Raw genomic sequence first — 24222 nt, 5'->3', positions numbered from 1 at the left:
GCTGAGACCCCTCTGTTAGTAGTAAACCTCTGTTTGGGGGCTGAGACCACTCTGTTAGTAGTAAACCTCTGTTTGGGGGCTGAGACCACTCTGTTAGTAGTAAACCTCTGTTTGGGGGCTGAGACCACTCTGTTAGTAGTAAACCTCTGTTTGGGGGCTGAGACCACTCTGTTAGTAGTAAACCTCTGTTAGTAGTAAACCTCTGTTAGTAGTAAACCTCTGTTAGTAGTAAACCTCTGTTAGTAGTAAACCTCTGTTTGATGGCTGAGACCACTCTGTTAGTAGTAAACCTCTGTTAGTAGTAAACCTCTGTTTGGGGGCTGGCCTGGCTGAGACCACTCTGTTAGTAGTAAACCTCTGTTTGGTGGCTGAGACCACTGTGTTAGTAGTAAACCTCTGTTTGGAGGCTGAGACCACTCTGTTAGTAGTAAACCTCTGTTTGGAGGCTGAGACCACTCTGTTAGTAGTAAACCTCTGTTAGTAGTAAACCTCTGTTTGGAGGCTGAGACACTCTGTTAGTAGTAAACCTCTGTTTGGGGGCTGAGACCACTCTGTTAGTAGTAAACCTGTTTGGGGGCTGAGACCACTGTGTTAGTAGTAAACCTCTGTTTGGTGGCTGGCCTGGCTGAGACCACTCTGTTAGTAGTAAACCTCTGTTAGTAGTAAACCTCTGTTTGGTGGCTGAGACCACTCTGTTAGTAGTAAACCTCTGTTTGGAGGCTGAGACCACTCTGTTAGTAGTAAACCTCTGTTTGGAGGCTGAGACCCCTCTGTTAGTAGTAAATCTCTGTTAGTAGTAAACCTGTTTGGAGGCTGAGACCACTCTGTTAGTAGTAAACCTCTGTTTGGGGGCTGAGACCACTCTGTTAGTAGTACCTCTGTTTGGGGGCTGACACCACTCTGTTAGTAGTAAACCTCGGTTAGTAGTAAACCTCTGTTTGGTGGCTGAGACCACTCTGTTAGTAGTAAACCTCTGTTTGGGGGCTGAGACCACTCTGTTAGTAGTAAACCTCTGTTTGGAGGCTGAGACCACTCTGTTAGTAGTAAACCTCTGTTTGGAGGCTGAGACCACTCTGTTAGTAGTAAACCTCAGGTAGTAGTAAACCTCTGTTTGGTGGCTGAGACCCCTCTGTTAGTAGTAAACCTCGGTTAGTAGTAAACCTCTGTTTGGAGAGTGAGACCACTCTGTTAGTAGTAAACCTCTGTTTGGTGGCTGAGACCACTCTGTTAGTAGTAAAACTTTGTTTGGAGGCTGAGACCACTCTGTTAGTAGTAAACCTCTGTTTGGAGGCTGAGACCACTCTGTTAGTAGTAAACCTCTGTTTAGGGGGTGGCCTGGCTGAGACCACTGTGTTAGTAGTAAACCTCTGTTAGTAGTAAACCTCTGTTAGTAGTAAACCTCTGTTTAGGGGGTGGCCTGGCTGAGACCACTCTGTTAGTAGTAAACCTCTGTTTGGGGGCTGAGACCACTCTGTTAGTAGTAAACCTCTGTTTGGAGGCTGAGACCACTCTGTTAGTAGTAAACCTCTGTTAGTAGTAAACCTCTGTTTGGAGGCTGAGACACTCTGTTAGTAGTAAACCTCTGTTTGGGGGCTGAGACCACTCTGTTAGTAGTAAACCTGTTTGGGGGCTGAGACCACTGTGTTAGTAGTAAACCTCTGTTTGGTGGCTGGCCTGGCTGAGACCACTCTGTTAGTAGTAAACCTCTGTTAGTAGTAAACCTCTGTTTGGTGGCTGAGACCACTCTGTTAGTAGTAAACCTCTGTTTGGAGGCTGAGACCCCTCTGTTAGTAGTAAATCTCTGTTAGTAGTAAACCTGTTTGGAGGCTGAGACCACTCTGTTAGTAGTAAACCTCTGTTTGGGGGCTGAGACCACTCTGTTAGTAGTACCTCTGTTTGGGGGCTGACACCACTCTGTTAGTAGTAAACCTCAGTTAGTAGTAAACCTCTGTTTGGTGGCTGAGACCACTCTGTTAGTAGTAAACCTCTGTTTGGGGGCTGAGACCACTCTGTTAGTAGTAAACCTCTGTTTGGAGGCTGAGACCACTCTGTTAGTAGTAAACCTCTGTTTGGTGGCTGAGTCCACTCTGTTAGTAGTAAACCTCTGTTTGGTGGCTGAGACCCCTCTGTTAGTAGTAAACCTCTGTTTGGAGGCTGAGACCCCTCTGTTAGTAGTAAACCTCTGTTTGGAGGCTGAGACCACTCTGTTAGTAGTAAACCTCAGGTAGTAGTAAACCTCTGTTTGGTGGCTGAGACCCCTCTGTTAGTAGTAAACCTCGGTTAGTAGTAAACCTCTGTTTGGAGGCTGAGACCACTCTGTTAGTAGTAAACCTCTGTTTGGTGGCTGAGACCACTCTGTTAGTAGTAAACCTCTGTTTGGAGGCTGAGACCACTCTGTTAGTAGTAAACCTCTGTTTGGAGGCTGAGACCACTCTGTTAGTAGTAAACCTCTGTTTAGGGGGTGGCCTGGCTGAGACCACTGTGTTAGTAGTAAACCTCTGTTAGTAGTAAACCTCTGTTAGTAGTAAACCTCTGTTTAGGGGGTGGCCTGGCTGAGACCACTCTGTTAGTAGTAAACCTCTGTTTGGGGGCTGAGACCACTCTGTTAGTAGTAAACCTCTGTTTGGAGGCTGAGACCACTCTGTTAGTAGTAAACCTCTGTTAGTAGTAAACCTCTGTTTGGAGGCTGAGACACTCTGTTAGTAGTAAACCTCTGTTTGGGGGCTGAGACCACTCTGTTAGTAGTAAACCTGTTTGGGGGCTGAGACCACTGTGTTAGTAGTAAACCTCTGTTTGGTGGCTGGCCTGGCTGAGACCACTCTGTTAGTAGTAAACCTCTGTTAGTAGTAAACCTCTGTTTGGTGGCTGAGACCACTCTGTTAGTAGTAAACCTCTGTTTGGAGGCTGAGACCCCTCTGTTAGTAGTAAATCTCTGTTAGTAGTAAACCTGTTTGGAGGCTGAGACCACTCTGTTAGTAGTAAACCTCTGTTTGGGGGCTGAGACCACTCTGTTAGTAGTACCTCTGTTTGGGGGCTGACACCACTCTGTTAGTAGTAAACCTCAGTTAGTAGTAAACCTCTGTTTGGTGGCTGAGACCACTCTGTTAGTAGTAAACCTCTGTTTGGGGGCTGAGACCACTCTGTTAGTAGTAAACCTCTGTTTGGAGGCTGAGACCACTCTGTTAGTAGTAAACCTCTGTTTGGTGGCTGAGTCCACTCTGTTAGTAGTAAACCTCTGTTTGGTGGCTGAGACCCCTCTGTTAGTAGTAAACCTCTGTTTGGAGGCTGAGACCCCTCTGTTAGTAGTAAACCTCTGTTTGGAGGCTGAGACCACTCTGTTAGTAGTAAACCTCAGGTAGTAGTAAACCTCTGTTTGGTGGCTGAGACCCCTCTGTTAGTAGTAAACCTCGGTTAGTAGTAAACCTCTGTTTGGAGGCTGAGACCACTCTGTTAGTAGTAAACCTCTGTTTGGTGGCTGAGACCACTCTGTTAGTAGTAAACCTCTGTTTGGAGGCTGAGACCACTCTGTTAGTAGTAAACCTCTGTTTGGAGGCTGAGACCACTCTGTTAGTAGTAAACCTCTGTTTAGGGGGTGGCCTGGCTGAGACCACTGTGTTAGTAGTAAACCTCTGTTAGTAGTAAACCTCTGTTAGTAGTAAACCTCTGTTTAGGGGGTGGCCTGGCTGAGACCACTCTGTTAGTAGTAAACCTCTGTTTGGGGGCTGAGACCACTCTGTTAGTAGTAAACCTCTGTTTGGTGGCTGAGACCACTCTGTTAGTAGTAAACCTCTGTTTGGAGGCTGAGACCACTCTGTTAGTAGTAAACCTCTGTTTAGGGGGTGGCCTGGCTGAGACCACTGTGTTAGTAGTAAACCTCTGTTTGGGGGCTGAGACCACTCTGTTAGTAGTAAACCTCTGTTTGGTGGCTGAGACCACTCTGTTAGTAGTAAACCTCTGTTTAGTGGCTGAGACCACTCTGTTAGTAGTAAACCTCTGTTTGGAGGCTGAGACCACTCTGTTAGTAGTAAACCTCTGTTAGTAGTAAACCTCTGTTAGTAGTAAACCTCTGTTTGGGGGCTGAGACCCCTCTGTTAGTAGTAAACCTGTTTGGGGGCTGAGACCACTCTGTTAGTAGTAAACCTCTGTTTGGTGGCTTAGACCACTCTGTTAGTAGTAAACCTCTGTTTGGGGGCTGAGACCACTCTGTTAGTAGTAAACCTCTGTTTGGTGGCTGAGACCCCTCTGTTAGTAGTAAACCTCTGTTTGGTGGCTGAGACCACTGTGTTAGTAGTAAACCTCTGTTTGGTGGCTGAGACCACTGTGTTAGTAGTAAACCTCTGTTTGGTGGCTGAGACAACTCTGTTAGTAGTAAACCTCTGTTTGGGGGCTGAGACAACTCTGTTAGTAGTAAACCTCTGTTTGGTGGCTGAGACCCCTCTGTTAGTAGTAAACCTCTGTTTGGGGGCTGAGACCACTCTGTTAGTAGTAAACCTCTGTTTGGGGGCTGAGACCACTCTGTTAGTAGTAAACCTCTGTTTGGGGGCTGAGACCACTCTGTTAGTAGTAAACCTCTGTTTGGGGGCTGAGACCACTCTGTTAGTAGTAAACCTCTGTTTGGGGGCTGAGACCACTCTGTTAGTAGTAAACCTCTGTTTGGGGGCTGAGACCACTCTGTTAGTAGTAAACCTCTGTTAGTAGTAAACCTCTGTTAGTAGTAAACCTCTGTTTGATGGCTGAGACCACTCTGTTAGTAGTAAACCTCTGTTAGTAGTAAACCTCTGTTTGGGGGCTGAGACTCCTCTGTTAGTAGTAAACCTCTGTTAGTAGTAAACCTCTGTTTGGGGGCTGAGACCACTCTGTTAGTAGTAAACCTCTGTTTGGGGGCTGAGACCACTCTGTTAGTAGTAAACCTCTGTTTGGGGGCTGAGACCACTCTGTTAGTAGTAAACCTCTGTTTGGTGGCTGAGACCACTCTGTTAGTAGTAAACCTCTGTTTGGAGGCTGAGACCACTCTGTTAGTAGTAAACCTCTGTTTAGTGGCTGAGACCACTCTGTTAGTAGTAAACCTCTGTTAGTAGTAAACCTCTGTTTGGAGGCTGAGACCACTCTGTTAGTAGTAAACCTGTTTGGAGGCTGAGACCACTCTGTTAGTAGTAAACCTGTTTGGGGGCTGAGACCACTGTGTTAGTAGTAAACCTCTGTTTGGTGGCTGAGACCACTCTGTTAGTAGTAAACCTATGTTTGGAGGCTGAGACCCCTCTGTTAGTAGTAAACCTGTTTGGGGGCTGAGACCACTCTGTTAGTAGTAAACCTCTGTTAGTAGTAAACCTCTGTTTGGGGGCTGGCCTGGCTGAGACCACTCTGTTAGTAGTAAACCTCTGTTTGGTGGCTGAGACCACTGTGTTAGTAGTAAACCTCTGTTTGGTGGCTGGCCTGGCTGAGACCCCTCTGTTAGTAGTAAACCCCTGTTAGTAGTAAACCTCTGTTTGGTGGCTGAGACCCCTCTGTTAGTAGTAAACCTCTGTTAGTAGTAAACCTCTGTTTGGGGGCTGAGACCCCTCTGTTAGTAGTAAACCTGTTTGGGGGCTGAGACCACTCTGTTAGTAGTAAACCTCTGTTAGTAGTAAACCTCTGTTTGGGGGCTGGCCTGGCTGAGACCCCTCTGTTAGTATTAAACCTCTGTTTGGTGGCTGAGACCACTCTGTTAGTAGTAAACCTCTGTTTGGAGGCTGAGACCACTCTGTTACTAGTAAACCTCTGTTAGTAGTAAACCTGTTGGGGGGCTGAGACCACTCTGTTAGTAGTAAACCTCTGTTTGGAGGCTGAGACCACTCTGTTAGTAGTAAACCTGTTGGGGGGCTGAGACCACTGTGTTAGTAGTAAACCTCTGTTTGGTGGCTGGCCTGGCTGAGACCACTCTGTTAGTAGTAAACCTCTGTTAGTAGTAAACCTCTGTTTGGTGGCTGAGATCACTGTGTTAGTAGTAAACCTCTGTTTGGTGGCTGGCCTGGCTGAGACCCCTGTTAGTAGTAAACCTCTGTTTGGTGGCTGAGACCCCTCTGTTAGTAGTAAACCTCTGTTAGTAGTAAACCTCTGTTTGGGGGCTGGCCTGGCTGAGACCACTCTGTTAGTAGTAAACCTCTGTTTGGAGGCTGAGACCACTGTGTTAGTAGTAAACCTCTGTTTGGTGGCTGAGACCCCTCTGTTAGTAGTAAACCTCTGTTTGGTGGCTGAGACCACGCTGTTAGTAGTAAACCTCTGTTTGGGGGCTGGCCTGGCTGAGACCACTCTGTTAGTAGTAAACCTCTGTTTGGGGGCTGAGACCACTCTGTTAGTAGTAAACCTCTGTTTGGGGGCTGAGACCACTCTGTTAGTAGTAAACCTCTGTTTGGAGGCTGAGACCCCTCTGTTAGTAGTAAACCTCTGTTTGGAGGCTGAGACCACTCTGTTAGTAGTAAACCTCTGTTAGTAGTAAACCTCTGTTAGTAGTAAACCTCTGTTTGGTGGCTGAGACCACTCTGTTAGTAGTAAACCTCTGTTTGGAGGCTGAGACCACTCTGTTAGTAGTAAACCTCTGTTTGGTGGCTGAGACCACTGTGTTAGTAGTAAACCTCTGTTTGGGGGCTGAGACCACTCTGTTAGTAGTAAACCTCTGTTTGGTGGCTGAGACCACTCTGTTAGTAGTAAACCTCTGTTTGGAGGCTGAGACCACTCTGTTAGTAGTAAACCTCTGTTTGGGGGCTGAGACCACTCTGTTAGTAGTAAACCTGTTGGGGGGCTGAGACCACTGTGTTAGTAGTAAACCTCTGTTTGGTGGCTGGCCTGGCTGAGACCACTCTGTTAGTAGTAAACCTCTGTTAGTAGTAAACCTCTGTTTGGTGGCTGAGACCACTGTGTTAGTAGTAAACCTCTGTTTGGTGGCTGGCCTGGCTGAGACCCCTCTGTTAGTAGTAAACCTCTGTTAGTAGTAAACCTCTGTTTGGGGGCTGGCCTGGCTGAGACCACTCTGTTAGTAGTAAACCTCTGTTTGGTGGCTGAGACCACTGTGTTAGTAGTAAACCTCTGTTTGGTGGCTGAGACCACTGTGTTAGTAGTAAACCTCTGTTTGGGGGCTGACACCACTCTGTTAGTAGTAAACCTCTGTTTGGAGGCTGAGACCCCTCTGTTAGTAGTAAACCTCTGTTTGGAGGCTGAGACCCCTCTGTTAGTAGTAAACCTCTGTTTGGAGGCTGAGACCACTCTGTTAGTAGTAAACCTCTGTTTGGAGGCTGAGACCACTCTGTTAGTAGTAAACCTCTGTTTGGAGGCTGAGACCACTCTGTTAGTAGTAAACCTCTGTTTAGGGGGTGGCCTGGCTGGGACCACTCTGTTAGTAGTAAACCTCTGTTTGGGGGCTGAGACCACTGTGTTAGTAGTAAACCTCTGTTTGGGGGCTGAGACCACTCTGTTAGTAGTAAACCTCTGTTTGGTGGCTGAGACCACTCTGTTAGTAGTAAACCTCTGTTTAGTGGCTGAGACCACTCTGTTAGTAGTAAACCTCTGTTTGGAGGCTGAGACCACTCTGTTAGTAGTAAACCTCTGTTAGTAGTAAACCTCTGTTTGGTGGCTGAGACCACTGTGTTAGTAGTAAACCTCTGTTTGGTGGCTGGCCTGGCTGAGACCCCTCTGTTAGTAGTAAACCTCTGTTAGTAGTAAACCTCTGTTTGGGGGCTGGCCTGGCTGAGACCACTCTGTTAGTAGTAAACCTCTGTTTGGTGGCTGAGACCACTGTGTTAGTAGTAAACCTCTGTTTGGGGGCTGAGACCACTCTGTTAGTAGTAAACCTCTGTTTGGGGGCTGAGACCACTCTGTTAGTAGTAAACCTCTGTTTGGTGGCTGAGACCACTGTGTTAGTAGTAAACCTCTGTTTGGTGGCTGAGACCACTGTGTTAGTAGTAAACCTCTGTTTGGGGGCTGAGACCACTCTGTTAGTAGTAAACCTCTGTTTGGAGGCTGAGACCCCTCTGTTAGTAGTAAACCTCTGTTTGGAGGCTGAGACCCCTCTGTTAGTAGTAAACCTCTGTTTGGAGGCTGAGACCACTCTGTTAGTAGTAAACCTCTGTTTGGAGGCTGAGACCACTCTGTTAGTAGTAAACCTCTGTTTGGAGGCTGAGACCACTCTGTTAGTAGTAAACCTCTGTTTAGGGGGTGGCCTGGCTGGGACCACTCTGTTAGTAGTAAACCTCTGTTTGGGGGCTGAGACCACTGTGTTAGTAGTAAACCTCTGTTTGGGGGCTGAGACCACTCTGTTAGTAGTAAACCTCTGTTTGGTGGCTGAGACCACTCTGTTAGTAGTAAACCTCTGTTTAGTGGCTGAGACCACTCTGTTAGTAGTAAACCTCTGTTTGGAGGCTGAGACCACTCTGTTAGTAGTAAACCTCTGTTAGTAGTAAACCTCTGTTTGGGGGCTGGCCTGGCTGAGACCCCTCTGTTAGTAGTAAACCTCTGTTTGGGGGCTGAGACCACTCTGTTAGTAGTAAACCTCTGTTTGGGGGCTGAGACCACTCTGTTAGTAGTAAACCTCTGTTTGGTGGCTGAGACCACTCTGTTAGTAGTAAACCTCTGTTTGGGGGCTGAGACAACTCTGTTAGTAGTAAACCTCTGTTTGGTGGCTGAGACCCCTCTGTTAGTAGTAAACCTCTGTTTGGGGGCTGAGACCACTCTGTTAGTAGTAAACCTCTGTTTGGGGGCTGAGACCACTCTGTTAGTAGTAAACCTCTGTTTGGGGGCTGAGACCACTCTGTTAGTAGTAAACCTCTGTTTGGGGGCTGAGACCACTCTGTTAGTAGTAAACCTCTGTTTGGGGGCTGAGACCACTCTGTTAGTAGTAAACCTCTGTTTGGGGGCTGAGACCACTCTGTTAGTAGTAAACCTCTGTTTGGGGGCTGAGACCACTCTGTTAGTAGTAAACCTCTGTTAGTAGTAAACCTCTGTTTGATGGCTGAGACCACTCTGTTAGTAGTAAACCTCTGTTAGTAGTAAACCTCTGTTAGTAGTAAACCTCTGTTTGGGGGCTGAGACTCCTCTGTTAGTAGTAAACCTCTGTTAGTAGTAAACCTCTGTTTGGTGGCTGAGACCACTCTGTTAGTAGTAAACCTCTGTTTAGTGGCTGAGACCACTGTGTTAGTAGTAAACCTCTGTTTGGTGGCTGAGACCACTGTGTTAGTAGTAAACCTGTTTGGGGCTGAGACCACTGTGTTAGTAGTAAACCTCTGTTTGGTGGCTGAGACCACTCTGTTAGTAGTAAACCTATGTTTGGAGGCTGAGACCACTGTGTTAGTAGTAAACCTCTGTTTGGTGGCTGGCCTGGCTGAGACCACTCTGTTAGTAGTAAACCTCTGTTAGTAGTAAACCTCTGTTAGTAGTAAACCTCTGTTTGGAGGCTGAGACCACTCTGTTAGTAGTAAACCTGTTTGGGGCTGAGACCACTGTGTTAGTAGTAAACCTCTGTTTGGTGGCTGAGACCACTCTGTTAGTAGTAAACCTATGTTTGGAGGCTGAGACCACTGTGTTAGTAGTAAACCTCTGTTTGGTGGCTGGCCTGGCTGAGACCCCTCTGTTAGTAGTAAACCTCTGTTAGTAGTAAACCTCTGTTTGGTGGCTGAGACCACTCTGCTAGTAGTAAACCTCTGTTTGGAGGCTGAGACCACTCTGTTAGTAGTAAACCTGTTGGGGGGCTGAGACCACTCTGTTAGTAGTAAACCTCTGTTAGTAGTAAACCTGTTGGGGGGCTGAGACCACTCTGTTAGTAGTAAACCTCTGTTTGGAGGCTGAGACCACTCTGTTAGTAGTAAACCTGTTGGGGGGCTGAGACCACTGTGTTAGTAGTAAACCTCTGTTTGGTGGCTGGCCTGGCTGAGACCACTCTGTTAGTAGTAAACCTCTGTTAGTAGTAAACCTCTGTTTGGTGGCTGAGACCACTGTGTTAGTAGTAAACCTCTGTTTGGTGGCTGGCCTGGCTGAGACCCCTCTGTTAGTAGTAAACCTCTGTTAGTAGTAAACCTCTGTTTGGTGGCTGAGACCCCTCTGTTAGTAGTAAACCTCTGTTAGTAGTAAACCTCTGTTTGGGGGCTGGCCTGGCTGAGACCACTCTGTTAGTAGTAAACCTCTGTTTGGAGGCTGAGACCACTGTGTTAGTAGTAAACCTCTGTTTGGTGGCTGAGACCCCTCTGTTAGTAGTAAACCTCTGTTTGGTGGCTGAGACCACTCTGTTAGTAGTAAACCTCTGTTTGGGGGCTGGCCTGGCTGAGACCACTCTGTTAGTAGTAAACCTCTGTTTGGGGGCTGAGACCACTGTGTTAGTAGTAAACCTCTGTTTGGTGGCTGAGACCACTCTGTTAGTAGTAAACCTCTGTTTGGGGGCTGCGACCACTCTGTTAGTAGTAAACCTCTGTTTGGGGGCTGAGACCCCTCTGTTAGTAGTAAACCTCTGTTTGGAGGCTGAGACCCCTCTGTTAGTAGTAAACCTCTGTTTGGAGGCTGAGACCACTCTGTTAGTAGTAAACCTGTTTGGAGGCTGAGACCACTCTGTTAGTAGTAAACCTCTGTTTGGAGGCTGAGGCCACTCTGTTAGTAGTAAACCTCTGTTAGTAGTAAACCTCTGTTTGGGGGCTGAGACCACTCTGTTAGTAGTAAACCTCTGTTTGGGGGCTGAGACCACTCTGTTAGTAGTAAACCTCTGTTTGGAGGCTGAGACCCCTCTGTTAGTAGTAAACCTCTGTTTGGAGGCTGAGACCACTCTGTTAGTAGTAAACCTCTGTTAGTAGTAAACCTCTGTTAGTAGTAAACCTCTGTTTGGTGGCTGAGACCACTCTGTTAGTAGTAAACCTCTGTTTGGAGGCTGAGACCACTCTGTTAGTAGTAAACCTCTGTTTGGTGGCTGAGACCACTGTGTTAGTAGTAAACCTCTGTTTGGGGGCTGAGACCACTCTGTTAGTAGTAAACCTCTGTTTGGTGGCTGAGACCACTCTGTTAGTAGTAAACCTCTGTTTGGAGGCTGAGACCACTCTGTTAGTAGTAAACCTCTGTTTGGGGGCTGAGACCACTCTGTTAGTAGTAAACCTGTTGGGGGGCTGAGACCACTGTGTTAGTAGTAAACCTCTGTTTGGTGGCTGGCCTGGCTGAGACCACTCTGTTAGTAGTAAACCTCTGTTAGTAGTAAACCTCTGTTTGGTGGCTGAGACCACTGTGTTAGTAGTAAACCTCTGTTTGGTGGCTGGCCTGGCTGAGACCCCTCTGTTAGTAGTAAACCTCTGTTAGTAGTAAACCTCTGTTTGGGGGCTGGCCTGGCTGAGACCACTCTGTTAGTAGTAAACCTCTGTTTGGTGGCTGAGACCACTGTGTTAGTAGTAAACCTCTGTTTGGTGGCTGAGACCACTCTGTTAGTAGTAAACCTCTGTTTGGGGGCTGAGACCACTCTGTTAGTAGTAAACCTCTGTTTGGTGGCTGAGACCACTGTGTTAGTAGTAAACCTCTGTTTGGGGGCTGAGACCCCTCTGTTAGTAGTAAACCTCTGTTTGGAGGCTGAGACCCCTCTGTTAGTAGTAAACCTCTGTTTGGAGGCTGAGACCACTCTGTTAGTAGTAAACCTCTGTTTGGAGGCTGAGACCACTCTGTTAGTAGTAAACCTGTTTGGAGGCTGAGACCACTCTGTTAGTAGTAAACCTCTGTTTGGAGGCTGAGACCACTCTGTTAGTAGTAAACCTCTGTTAGTAGTAAACCTCTGTTTGGAGGCTGAGACCCCTCTGTTAGTAGTAAACCTCTGTTTGGAGGCTGAGACCACTCTGTTAGTAGTAAACCTCTGTTTGGAGGCTGAGACCACTCTGTTAGTAGTAAACCTCTAACACACTCACCGCTGAGCAGCTCAATCCAGCTCTGCACCGTCTCTGGGGGCTGTGTCTCCTTCACGTGTTTGAGAGCCTCGTCCAATAGCACGTCCCCTGTCGGAGCATCTGACTTACAGATCACCTGGAGACAATAGAACCACACAGTCAGAATCAGAATCCAACTAGGGTATAGGTTATATACAGTCAGAATCCAACTAGGGTATAGGTTATATACAGTCAGAATCAGAATCCAACTAGGGTATAGGTTATATACAGTCAGAATCCAACTAGGGTAGAGGCTGCATACAGTCAGAATCAGAATCCAACTAGGGTATAGGTTATATACAGTCAGGATCAGAATCCAACTAGGGTATAGGTTATATACAGTCAGAATCAGAATCCAACTAGGGTATAGGTTATATACAGTCAGAAACAGAATCCAACTAGGGTATAGGTTATATACAGTCAGAATCCAACTAGGGTATAGGTTACATACAGTCAGAATCCAACTAGGGTATAGGTTATATACAGTCAGAATCCAACTAGGGTATAGGTTATATACAGTCAGAATCCAACTAGGGTATAGGTTACATACAGTCAGAATCCAACTAGGGTAGAGGCTACATACAGTCAGAAACAGAATCCAACTAGGGTATAGGTTATATACAGTCAGGATCAGAATCCAACTAGGGTATAGGTTATATACAGTCAGAATCAGAATCCAACTAGGGTATAGGTTATATACAGTCAGAAACAGAATCCAACTAGGGTATAGGTTATATACAGTCAGAAACAGAATCCAACTAGGGTATAGGTTATATACAGTCAGAATCAGAGTCCAACTATGGTATAGGTTATATACAGTCAGAATCAGAATCCAACTAGGGTATAGGTTACATACAGTCAGAATCCAACTAGGGTATAGGTTACATACAGTCAGGATCAGAATCCAACTAGGGTATAGGTTACATACAGTCAGAATCCAACTAGGGTATAGGTTATATACAGTCAGGATCAGAATCCAACTAGGGTATAGGTTATATACAGTCAGAAACAGAATCCAACTAGGGTATAGGTTATATACAGTCAGAAACAGAATCCAACTAGGGTATAGGTTATATACAGTCAGAATCAGAGTCCAACTAGGGTATAGGTTATATACAGTCAGAATCAGAATCCAACTAGGGTATAGGTTACATACAGTCAGAATCCAACTAGGGTATAGGTTACATACAGTCAGGATCAGAATCCAACTAGGGTATAGGTTACATACAGTCAGAATCCAACTAGGGTATAGGTTATATACAGTCAGGATCAGAATCCAACTAGGGTATAGGTTATATACAGTCAGAATCAGAATCCAACTAGGGTATAGGTTACATACAGTCAGAATCCAACTAGGGTATAGGTTATATACAGTCAGAATCCAACTAGGGTATAGGCTATATACAGTCAGAATCAGAATCCAACTAGGGTATAGGCTACATACAGTCAGAATCAGAATCCAACTAGGGTATAGGTTACATACAGTCAGAATCAGAATCCAACTAGGGTATAGGTTACATACAGTCAGAATCCAACTAGGGTAGAGGCTACATACAGTCAGAATCAGAATCCAACTAGGGTATAGGTTACATACAGTCTGAATCCAACTAGGGTAGAGGCTACATACAGTCAGAATCAGAATCCAACTAGGGTATAGGTTATATACAGTCAGAATCAGAATCCAACTAGGGTATAGGTTACATACAGTCAGAATCCAGCTAGGGTATAGGTTACATACAGTCAGAATCAGAATCCAACTAGGGTATAGGTTACATACAGTCAGAATCAGAATCCAACTAGGGTATAGGCTACATACAGTCAGAATCCAACTAGGGTATAGGTTACATACAGTCAGGATCAGAATCCAACTAGGGTATAGGTTACATACAGTCAGAATCCAACTAGGGTATAGGCTACATACAATCAGAATCCAACTAGGGTATAGGTTACATACAGTCAGAATCCAGCTAGGGTATAGGTTACATACAGTCAGAATCCAACTAGGGTATAGGTTACATACAGTCAGAATCCAACTAGGGTATAGGTTATATACAGTCAGAAACAGAATCCAACTAGGGTATAGGTTACATACAGTCAGAATCCAACTAGGGTATAGGCTACATACAGTCAGAATTCAGCTAGGGTATAGGTTACATACAGTCAGAATCCAACTAGGGTATAGGTTACATACAGTCAGAATCCAACTAGGGTATAGGCTACATACAGTCAGAATTCAGCTAGGGTATAGGTTATATACAGTCAGAATCCAACTAGGGTATAGGTTACATACAGTCAGAATCCAACTAGGGTATAGGCTACATACAGTCAGAATCCAACTAGGGTATAGGTTACATACAGTCAGAATCCAACTAGGGTATAGGTTACATACAGTCAGAATCAGAATCCAACTAGGGTATAGGCTACATACAGTCAGAATCAGAATCCAACTAGGGTATAGGTTACATACAGTCAGAATCAGAATCCAACTAGGGTATAGGTTACATACAGTCAGAATCAGAATCCAACTAGGGTATAGGCTACATACAGTCAGAATCAGAATCCAACTAGGGTATAGGTTACATACAGTCAGAATCCAACTAGGGTATAGGTTACATACAGTCAGAATCAGAATCCAACTAGGGTATAGGCTACATACAGTCAGAATCCAACTAGGGTATAGGTTATATACAGTCAGAATCCAACTAGGGTATAGGTTATATACAGTCAGAATCCAACTAGGGTAGAGGCTGCATACAGTCAGAATCAGAATCCAACTAGGGTATAGGTTACATACAGTCAGAATCCAACTAGGGTATAGGCTGCATACAGTCAGAATCAGAATCCAACTAGGGTATAGGTTACATACAGTCAGAATGCAACTAGGGTATAGGTTATATACAGTCAGAATCAGAATCCAACTAGGGTATAGGTTACATACAGTCAGAATCCAACTAGGGTATAGGCTGCATACAGTCAGAATCAGAATCCAACTAGGGTATAGGCTACATACAGTCAGAATCAGAATCCAACTAGGGTATAGGCTACATACAGTCAGAATCCAACTAGGGTATAGGTTACATACAGTCAGAATCCAACTAGGGTATAGGTTACATACAGTCAGAATCAGAATCCAACTAGGGTATAGGCTACATACAGTCAGAATCAGAATCCAACTAGGGTATAGGCTACATACAGTCAGAATCCAACTAGGGTATAGGTTACATACAGTCAGAATCCAACTAGGGTATAGGTTACATACAGTCAGAATCAGAATCCAACTAGGGTATAGGCTACATACAGTCAGAATCAGAATCCAACTAGGGTATAGGTTATATACAGTCAGGATCAGAATCCAACTAGGGTATAGGTTATATACAGTCAGGATCAGAATCCAACTAGGGTATAGGTTATAAACAGTCAGGATCAGAATCCAACTAGGGTATAGGTTATATACAGTCAGAATCAGAATCCAACTAGGGTATAGGTTATATACAGTCAGAAACAGAATCCAACTAGGGTATAGGTTACATACAGTCAGAATCAGAATCCAACTAGGGTAGAGGCTACATACAGTCAGAATCCAACTAGGGTATAGGTTACATACAGTCAGAATCCAACTAGGGTATAGGTTACATACAGTCAGAATCCAACTAGGGTATAGGTTATATACAGTCAGAATCCAACTAGGGTATAGGTTATATACAGTCAGAATCAGAATCCAACTAGGGTAGAGGCTACATACAGTCAGAATCCAACTAGGTTATAGGTTATATACAGTCAGAATCCAACTAGGGTAGAGGTTACATACAGTCAGAATCCAACTAGGGTATAGGCTACATACAGTCAGAATCAGAATCCAACTAGGGTATAGGTTACATACAGTCAGAATCCAACTAGGGTATAGGTTATATACAGTCAGGATCAGAATCCAACTAGGGTATAGGTTACATACAGTCAGAATCCAACTAGGGTATAGGCTACATACAGTCAGAATCCAACTAGGGTATAGGTTACATACAGTCAGAATCAGAATCCAACTAGGGTATAGGCTACATACAGTCAGAATCCAACTAGGGTATAGGTTATATACAGTCAGAATCCAGCTAGGGTATAGGTTATATACAGTCAGAATCAGAATCCAACTAGGGTATAGGCTACATACAGTCAGAATCAGAATCCAACTAGGGTATAGGCTACATACAGTCAGAATCAGAATCCAACTAGGGTATAGGTTATATACAGTCAGAATCCAACTAGGGTATAGGCTGCATACAGTCAGAATCAGAATCCAACTAGGGTATAGGCTACATACAGTCAGAATTCAGCTAGGGTATAGGTTATATACAGTCAGGATCAGAATCCAACTAGGGTATAGGTTATATACAGTCAGGATCAGAATCCAACTAGGGTATAGGTTATATACAGTCAGGATCAGAATCCAACTAGGGTATAGGTTATATACAGTCAGAATCCAACTAGGGTATAGGTTACATACAGTCAGAATCCAACTAGGGTATAGGCTACATACAGTCAGAATCAGAATCCAACTAGGGTATAGGTTACATACAGTCAGAATCAGAATCCAACTAGGGTATAGGTTACATACAGTCAGAATCAGAATCCAACTAGGGTAGAGGCTACATACAGTCAGAATCCAACTAGGGTAGAGGCTACATACAGTCAGAATCAGAATCCAACTAGGGTATAGGCTACATACAGTCAGAATCCAACTAGGGTATAGGTTATATACAGTCAGAATCAGAATCCAACTAGGGTAGAGGCTACATACAGTCAGAATCCAACTAGGGTATAGGTTATATACAGTCAGAATCCAGCTAGGGTATAGGTTATATACAGTCAGAATCCAACTAGGGTATAGGTTACATACAGTCAGAATCCAACTAGGGTATAGGCTACATACAGTCAGAATCCAACTAGGGTATAGGTTATATACAGTCAGAATCCAACTAGGGTATAGACTACATACAGTCAGAATCAGAATCCAACTAGGGTATAGGCTACATACAGTCAGAATCAGAATCCAACTAGGGTATAGGTTATATACAGTCAGAATCCAACTAGGGTATAGGCTGCATACAGTCAGAATCAGAATCCAACTAGGGTATAGGCTACATACAGTCAGAATTCAGCTAGGGTATAGGTTATATACAGTCAGGATCAGAATCCAACTAGGGTATAGGTTATATACAGTCAGGATCAGAATCCAACTAGGGTATAGGTTATATACAGTCAGGATCAGAATCCAACTAGGGTATAGGTTATATACAGTCAGGATCAGAATCCAACTAGGGTATAGGTTATATACAGTCAGAATCCAACTAGGGTATAGGTTACATACAGTCAGAATCCAACTAGGGTATAGGCTACATACAGTCAGAATCAGAATCCAACTAGGGTATAGGTTACATACAGTCAGAATCAGAATCCAACTAGGGTATAGGTTACATACAGTCAGAATCAGAATCCAACTAGGGTAGAGGCAACATACAGTCAGAATCCAACTAGGGTAGAGGCTACATACAGTCAGAATCAGAATCCAACTAGGGTATAGGCTACATACAGTCAGAATCCAACTAGGGTATAGGTTATATACAGTCAGAATCAGAATCCAACTAGGGTATAGGTTATATACAGTCAGAATCAGAATCCAACTAGGGTAGAGGCTACATACAGTCAGAATCCAACTAGGGTATAGGTTATATACAGTCAGAATCCAGCTAGGGTATAGGTTATATACAGTCAGAATCCAACTAGGGTATAGGTTACATACAGTCAGAATCCAACTAGGGTATAGGCTACATACAGTCAGAATCCAACTAGGGTATAGGTTATATACAGTCAGAATCCAACTAGGGTATAGGTTACATACAGTCAGAATCCAGCTAGGGTATAGGTTACATACAGTCAGAATCAGAATCCAGCTAGGGTATAGGTTACATACAGTCAGAATCAGAATCCAACTAGGGTATAAGTTACATACAGTCAGAATCCAACTAGGGTATAGGCTACATACAGTCAGAATCAGAATCCAACTAGGGTATAGGTTACATACAGTCAGAATCCAACTAGGGTATAGGTTATATACAGTCAGAATCAGAATCCAACTAGGGTATAGGTTACATACAGTCAGAATCCAACTAGGGTAGAGGCTACATACAGTCAGAATCAGAATACAACTAGGGTATAGGCTACATACAGTCAGAATCCAACTAGGGTATAGGTTATATACAGTCAGAATCCAACTAGGGTATAGGTTATATACAGTCAGAATCCAACTAGGGTAGAGGCTACATACAGTCAGAATCCAACTAGGGTATAGGTTACATACAGTCAGAATCAGAATCCAACTAGGGTATAGGTTATATACAGTCAGAATCCAACTAGGGTAGAGGCTACATACAGTCAGGATCAGAATCCAACTAGGGTATAGGCTACATACAGTCAGAATCCAACTAGGGTATAGGCTACATACAGTCAGAATCAGAATCCAACTAGGGTATAGGTTATATACAGTCAGAATCCAACTAGGGTAGAGGCTACATACAGTCAGAAACAGAATCCAACTAGGGTATAGGTTATATACAGTCAGAATCAGAATCCAACTAGGGTATAGGTTATATACAGTCAGAATCCAACTAGGGTAGAGGCTACATACAGTCAGAAACAGAATCCAACTAGGGTATAGGTTATATACAGTCAGAATCAGAATCCAACTAGGGTATAGGTTACATACAGTCAGAATCCAGCTAGGGTATAGGTTATATACAGTCAGAATCAGAATCCAACTAGGGTATAGGTTACATACAGTCAGAATCCAACTAGGGTATAGGCTACATACAGTCAGAATCCAGCTAGGGTATAGGTTATATACAGTCAGAATCAGAATCCAACTAGGGTATAGGCTACATACAGTCAGAATCCAGCTAGGGTATAGGTTATATACAGTCAGAATCAGAATCCAACTAGGGTATAGGCTATATACAGTCAGAATCCAACTAGGGTATAGGCTACATACAGTCAGAATCAGAATCCAACTAGGGTATAGGCTACATACAGTCAGAATCAGAATCCAACTAGGGTATAGGTTACATACAGTCAGAATCAAAATCCAACTAGGGTATAGGTTACATACAGTCAGAATCCAGCTAGGGTATAGGTTATATACAGTCAGAATCAGAATCCAACTAGGGTATAGGTTACATACAGTCAGAATCCAACTAGGGTATAGGCTACATACAGTCAGAATCCAGCTAGGGTATAGGTTATATACAGTCAGAATCAGAATCCAACTAGGGTATAGGCTACATACAGTCAGAATCCAGCTAGGGTATAGGTTATATACAGTCAGAATCCAGCTAGGGTATAGGTTATATACAGTCAGAATCAGAATCCAACTAGGGTATAGGCTACATACAGTCAGAATCCAGCTAGGGTATAGGTTATATACAGTCAGAATCAGAATCCAACTAGGGTATAGGCTATATACAGTCAGAATCCAACTAGGGTATAGGCTACATACAGTCAGAATCAGAATCCAACTAGGGTATAGGCTACATACAGTCAGAATCAGAATCCAACTAGGGTATAGGTTACATACAGTCAGAATCAGAATCCAACTAGGGTATAGGTTATATACAGTCAGAATCCAACTAGGGTATAGGTTATATACAGTCAGAATCCAACTAGGGTATAGGTTACATAGTCAGAATCCAACTAGGGTATAGGTTATATACAGTCAGAATCCAATTAGGGTATAGGTTATATACAGTCAGAATCCAACTAGGGTATAGGCTACATACAGTCAGAATCCAACTAGGGTATAGGTTACATACAGTCAGAATCAGAATCCAACTAGGGTATAGGCTACATACAGTCAGAATCCAACTAGGGTATAGGTTATATACAGTCAGAATCCAGCTAGGGTATAGGTTATATACAGTCAGAATCAGAATCCAACTAGGGTATAGGCTACATACAGTCAGAATCAGAATCCAACTAGGGTATAGGCTACATACAGTCAGAATCAGAATCCAACTAGGGTATAGGTTATATACAGTCAGAATCCAACTAGGGTATAGGCTGCATACAGTCAGAATCAGAATCCAACTAGGGTATAGGCTACATACAGTCAGAATTCAGCTAGGGTATAGGTTATATACAGTCAGGATCAGAATCCAACTAGGGTATAGGTTATATACAGTCAGGATCAGAATCCAACTAGGGTATAGGTTATATACAGTCAGGATCAGAATCCAACTAGGGTATAGGTTATATACAGTCAGGATCAGAATCCAACTAGGGTATAGGTTATATACAGTCAGAATCCAACTAGGGTATAGGTTACATACAGTCAGAATCCAACTAGGGTATAGGCTACATACAGTCAGAATCAGAATCCAACTAGGGAATAGGTTACATACAGTCAGAATCAGAATCCAACTAGGGTATAGGTTACATACAGTCAGAATCAGAATCCAACTAGGGTAGAGGCTACATACAGTCAGAATCCAACTAGGGTAGAGGCTACATACAGTCAGAATCAGAATCCAACTAGGGTATAGGCTACATACAGTCAGAATCCAACTAGGGTATAGGTTATATACAGTCAGAATCAGAATCCAACTAGGGTATAGGTTATATACAGTCAGAATCAGAATCCAACTAGGGTATAGGTTATATACAGTCAGAATCAGAATCCAACTAGGGTAGAGGCTACATACAGTCAGAATCCAACTAGGGTATAGGTTATATACAGTCAGAATCCAGCTAGGGTATAGGTTATATACAGTCAGAATCCAACTAGGGTATAGGTTACATACAGTCAGAATCCAACTAGGGTATAGGCTACATACAGTCAGAATCCAACTAGGGTATAGGTTATATACAGTCAGAATCCAACTAGGGTATAGGTTACATACAGTCAGAATCCAGCTAGGGTATAGGTTACATACAGTCAGAATCAGAATCCAGCTAGGGTATAGGTTACATACAGTCAGAATCAGAATCCAACTAGGGTATAGGTTACATACAGTCAGAATCCAACTAGGGTAAAGGTTATATACAGTCAGAATCAGAATCCAACTAGGGTATAGGTTACATACAGTCAGAATCCAACTAGGGTAGAGGCTACATACAGTCAGAATCAGAATACAACTAGGGTATAGGCTACATACAGTCAGAATCCAACTAGGGTATAGGTTATATACAGTCAGAATCCAACTAGGGTAGAGGCTACATACAGTCAGAATCCAACTAGGGTATAGGTTACATACAGTCAGAATCAGAATCCAACTAGGGTATAGGTTATATACAGTCAGAATCCAACTAGGGTAGAGGCTACATACAGTCAGGATCAGAATCCAACTAGGGTATAGGCTACATACAGTCAGAATCCAACTAGGGTATAGGCTACATACAGTCAGAATCAGAATCCAACTAGGGTATAGGTTATATACAGTCAGAATCCAACTAGGGTAGAGGCTACATACAGTCAGAAACAGAATCCAACTAGGGTATAGGTTATATACAGTCAGAATCAGAATCCAACTAGGGTATAGGTTATATACAGTCAGAATCCAACTAGGGTAGAGGCTACATACAGTCAGAAACAGAATCCAACTAGGGTATAGGTTATATACAGTCAGAATCAGAATCCAACTAGGGTATAGGTTACATACAGTCAGAATCCAGCTAGGGTATAGGTTATATACAGTCAGAATCAGAATCCAACTAGGGTATAGGTTACATACAGTCAGAATCCAACTAGGGTATAGGCTACATACAGTCAGAATCCAGCTAGGGTATAGGTTATATACAGTCAGAATCAGAATCCAACTAGGGTATAGGCTACATACAGTCAGAATCCAGCTAGGGTATAGGTTATATACAGTCAGAATCAGAATCCAACTAGGGTATAGGCTATATACAGTCAGAATCCAACTAGGGTATAGGCTACATACAGTCAGAATCAGAATCCAACTAGGGTATAGGCTACATACAGTCAGAATCAGAATCCAACTAGGGTATAGGTTACATACAGTCAGAATCAGAATCCAACTAGGGTATAGGTTATATACAGTCAGAATCCAACTAGGGTATAGGTTATATACAGTCAGAATCCAACTAGGGTATAGGTTACATAGTCAGAATCCAACTAGGGTATAGGTTATATAGTCAGAATCCAATTAGGGTATAGGTTATATACAGTCAGAATCCAACTAGGGTATAGGTTATATACAGTCAGAATCCAGCTAGGGTATAGGTTATATACAGTCAGAATCCAGCTAGGGTATAGGTTATATACAGTCAGAATCCAACTAGGGTATAGGTTACATACAGTCAGAATCCAACTAGGGTATAGGTTATATACAGTCAGAATCCAGCTAGGGTATAGGTTATATACAGTCAGAATCCAGCTAGGGTATAGGTTATATACAGTCAGAATCCAGCTAGGGTATAGGTTATATACAGTCAGAATCCAACTAGGGTATAGGTTATATACAGTCAGAATCCAACTAGGGTATGGGTTACATACAGTCAGAATCCAACTAGGGTATAGGTTATATACAGTCAGAATCCAATTAGGGTATAGGTTATATACAGTCAGAATCCAACTAGGGTATAGGTTATATACAGTCAGAATCCAGCTAGGGTATAGGTTATATACAGTCAGAATCCAACTAGGGTATAGGTTACATACAGTCAGAATCCAACTAGGGTATAGGTTATATACAGTCAGAATCCAGCTAGGGTATAGGTTTGTAGGAGTAAATGCTTAGACATATAAAAAAACATATCACACTATTGAGTAAGGAGGAGAAGGAGAAGGGAACACGTGAATGCATTTGCCATTCTGGTAAAATACAGGAAACCAAAGATTAGCAGATGGCCAAAGTCATACGTGCTGTAACGTGTATGTATGGAAAAAGCAGGACACCATTATGAAGATAAAATTGACAGGAACAGCCATAAGTGCTTAGGGTAAAGGTCATAAGTGCTTAGGGCAAGATAGACATATATTAAATTTAGGGGACAAGGGGGTCCTGCCCCCATTATAATCTAATCAAGAGCGGATACAGGCGTTATTGGGCGTAGACAAGCAGGAAGCCTGAAATGAAGGATAATGGTGGCAGATGACCATAGGAGAAGTAATTTAATTAATGTATGTAATGATCTCATGTGTGTGGATGGGTATAAATAGCGAACCAGTGCTCTGGGAAGGTGTGTGTTCCGCGGACATTCCAGATTGCAATACAATTGTAATAAAAACATTTATTTGAGTTCACAAAAGTTCTTGTAAGAGTTATATTTGAAGTGATTTTCCACGACAGAACTTGGCGAGCTTGGCCAGGAGTGACAGGGACGGGGACGTTCTTGGCTGATGACGGGTTCTTTGGACAGTCTGACAAACAAGGGTGGCCGCCCAACTATAATAAGGTAAGCAAGTTCTTACAATAGTTGAAATGTTTGTGTAGATTGCTTCAGAGGTCCTGTCTCAGCGCGAGGAATGTCATGTAGGTCTCTCTCTCAAATTTCCTAAAAACGATAAAAACGAAAGAGCTTTTGAATTCAAATAAATGTGCATGCATGTGTGAATTTAGGTTTTGTATGAATGCGCATGTCTAGAGATTGAGTGAACTGGAACTGTGAACTTCGCTTGTGTTGGGTGTTTGGCTGGGGGGAGCGGGCATTTGTTCTGGTTGGACTGCTCGAGACGGGCTCATGTGTCTGGTTTGATTGGGGGAGTTGTTCCGTCTGATTCTGCTTGGCCGGGTTCGACCGTATCAGGATCTGTTTTGGGATGTGCGTAAACACACCTCAGTCAACCTGAGCGGGCGACTCGTGTCGAGTGTGTGTGATTCGGACTGCCCCTCTCGTTGGACCATTCATTTTGAGCAGCCTTGTGTGGGCTGATCAGCGCGACTGTTTGTACTCTCTAGTTGAGCGGCTGGGCTCAGGCGCAGGGCTACAACTGGCAGTTTATACGGTTAAAAGCATAAATCAGTAGATTAATAATAGGTAGAAAATCCTGTGATACCTCTTCAATAAAATTAGTAGAAGGAATGCTTGGACAGGTTACTTATGAATAACGGCTCTAAAGATAACAGAGAACTGAATAAATAAGTAATTAGGAATTCACGATACCGCTCTTTAAAAAAGGAACATTTTTAAGGAGGTCTGATTGGGTGGGATATTTACAGCAGAATAGTCTGTGGGTGAATATTTAGTAAATAAATACTTCATGGCTACCGCCCCAGAATGGGGGACTGAACGGATGAATATTTAGAAGGCA

At 43.4% G+C, this 24222-nt stretch overlaps 1 protein-coding gene across 1 annotated transcript in view; it reads right to left on the bottom strand.

Moving 5' to 3' along the window:
- The window catches only part of LOC129825793 (Golgi phosphoprotein 3-like), a 53062-nt gene that overhangs the window by 9356 nt on the left and 19484 nt on the right, over positions 1 to 24222 (bottom strand). Inside the window, exon 2 of the mRNA XM_055885935.1 lies at positions 11892 to 12046. Within this exon, the coding sequence (XP_055741910.1) occupies positions 11892 to 12046 (155 nt within the window). The remainder of the gene's footprint in view (positions 1 to 11891; positions 12047 to 24222) is intronic.

Source organism: Salvelinus fontinalis, chromosome 28, assembly GCF_029448725.1.
Source record: "Salvelinus fontinalis isolate EN_2023a chromosome 28, ASM2944872v1, whole genome shotgun sequence".
NCBI lineage: Eukaryota > Metazoa > Chordata > Actinopteri > Salmoniformes > Salmonidae > Salvelinus > Salvelinus fontinalis.
The sequence above is the reverse complement of the archived record's forward strand: the minus strand, read 5'-3'. Positions and strand labels throughout refer to the sequence as shown.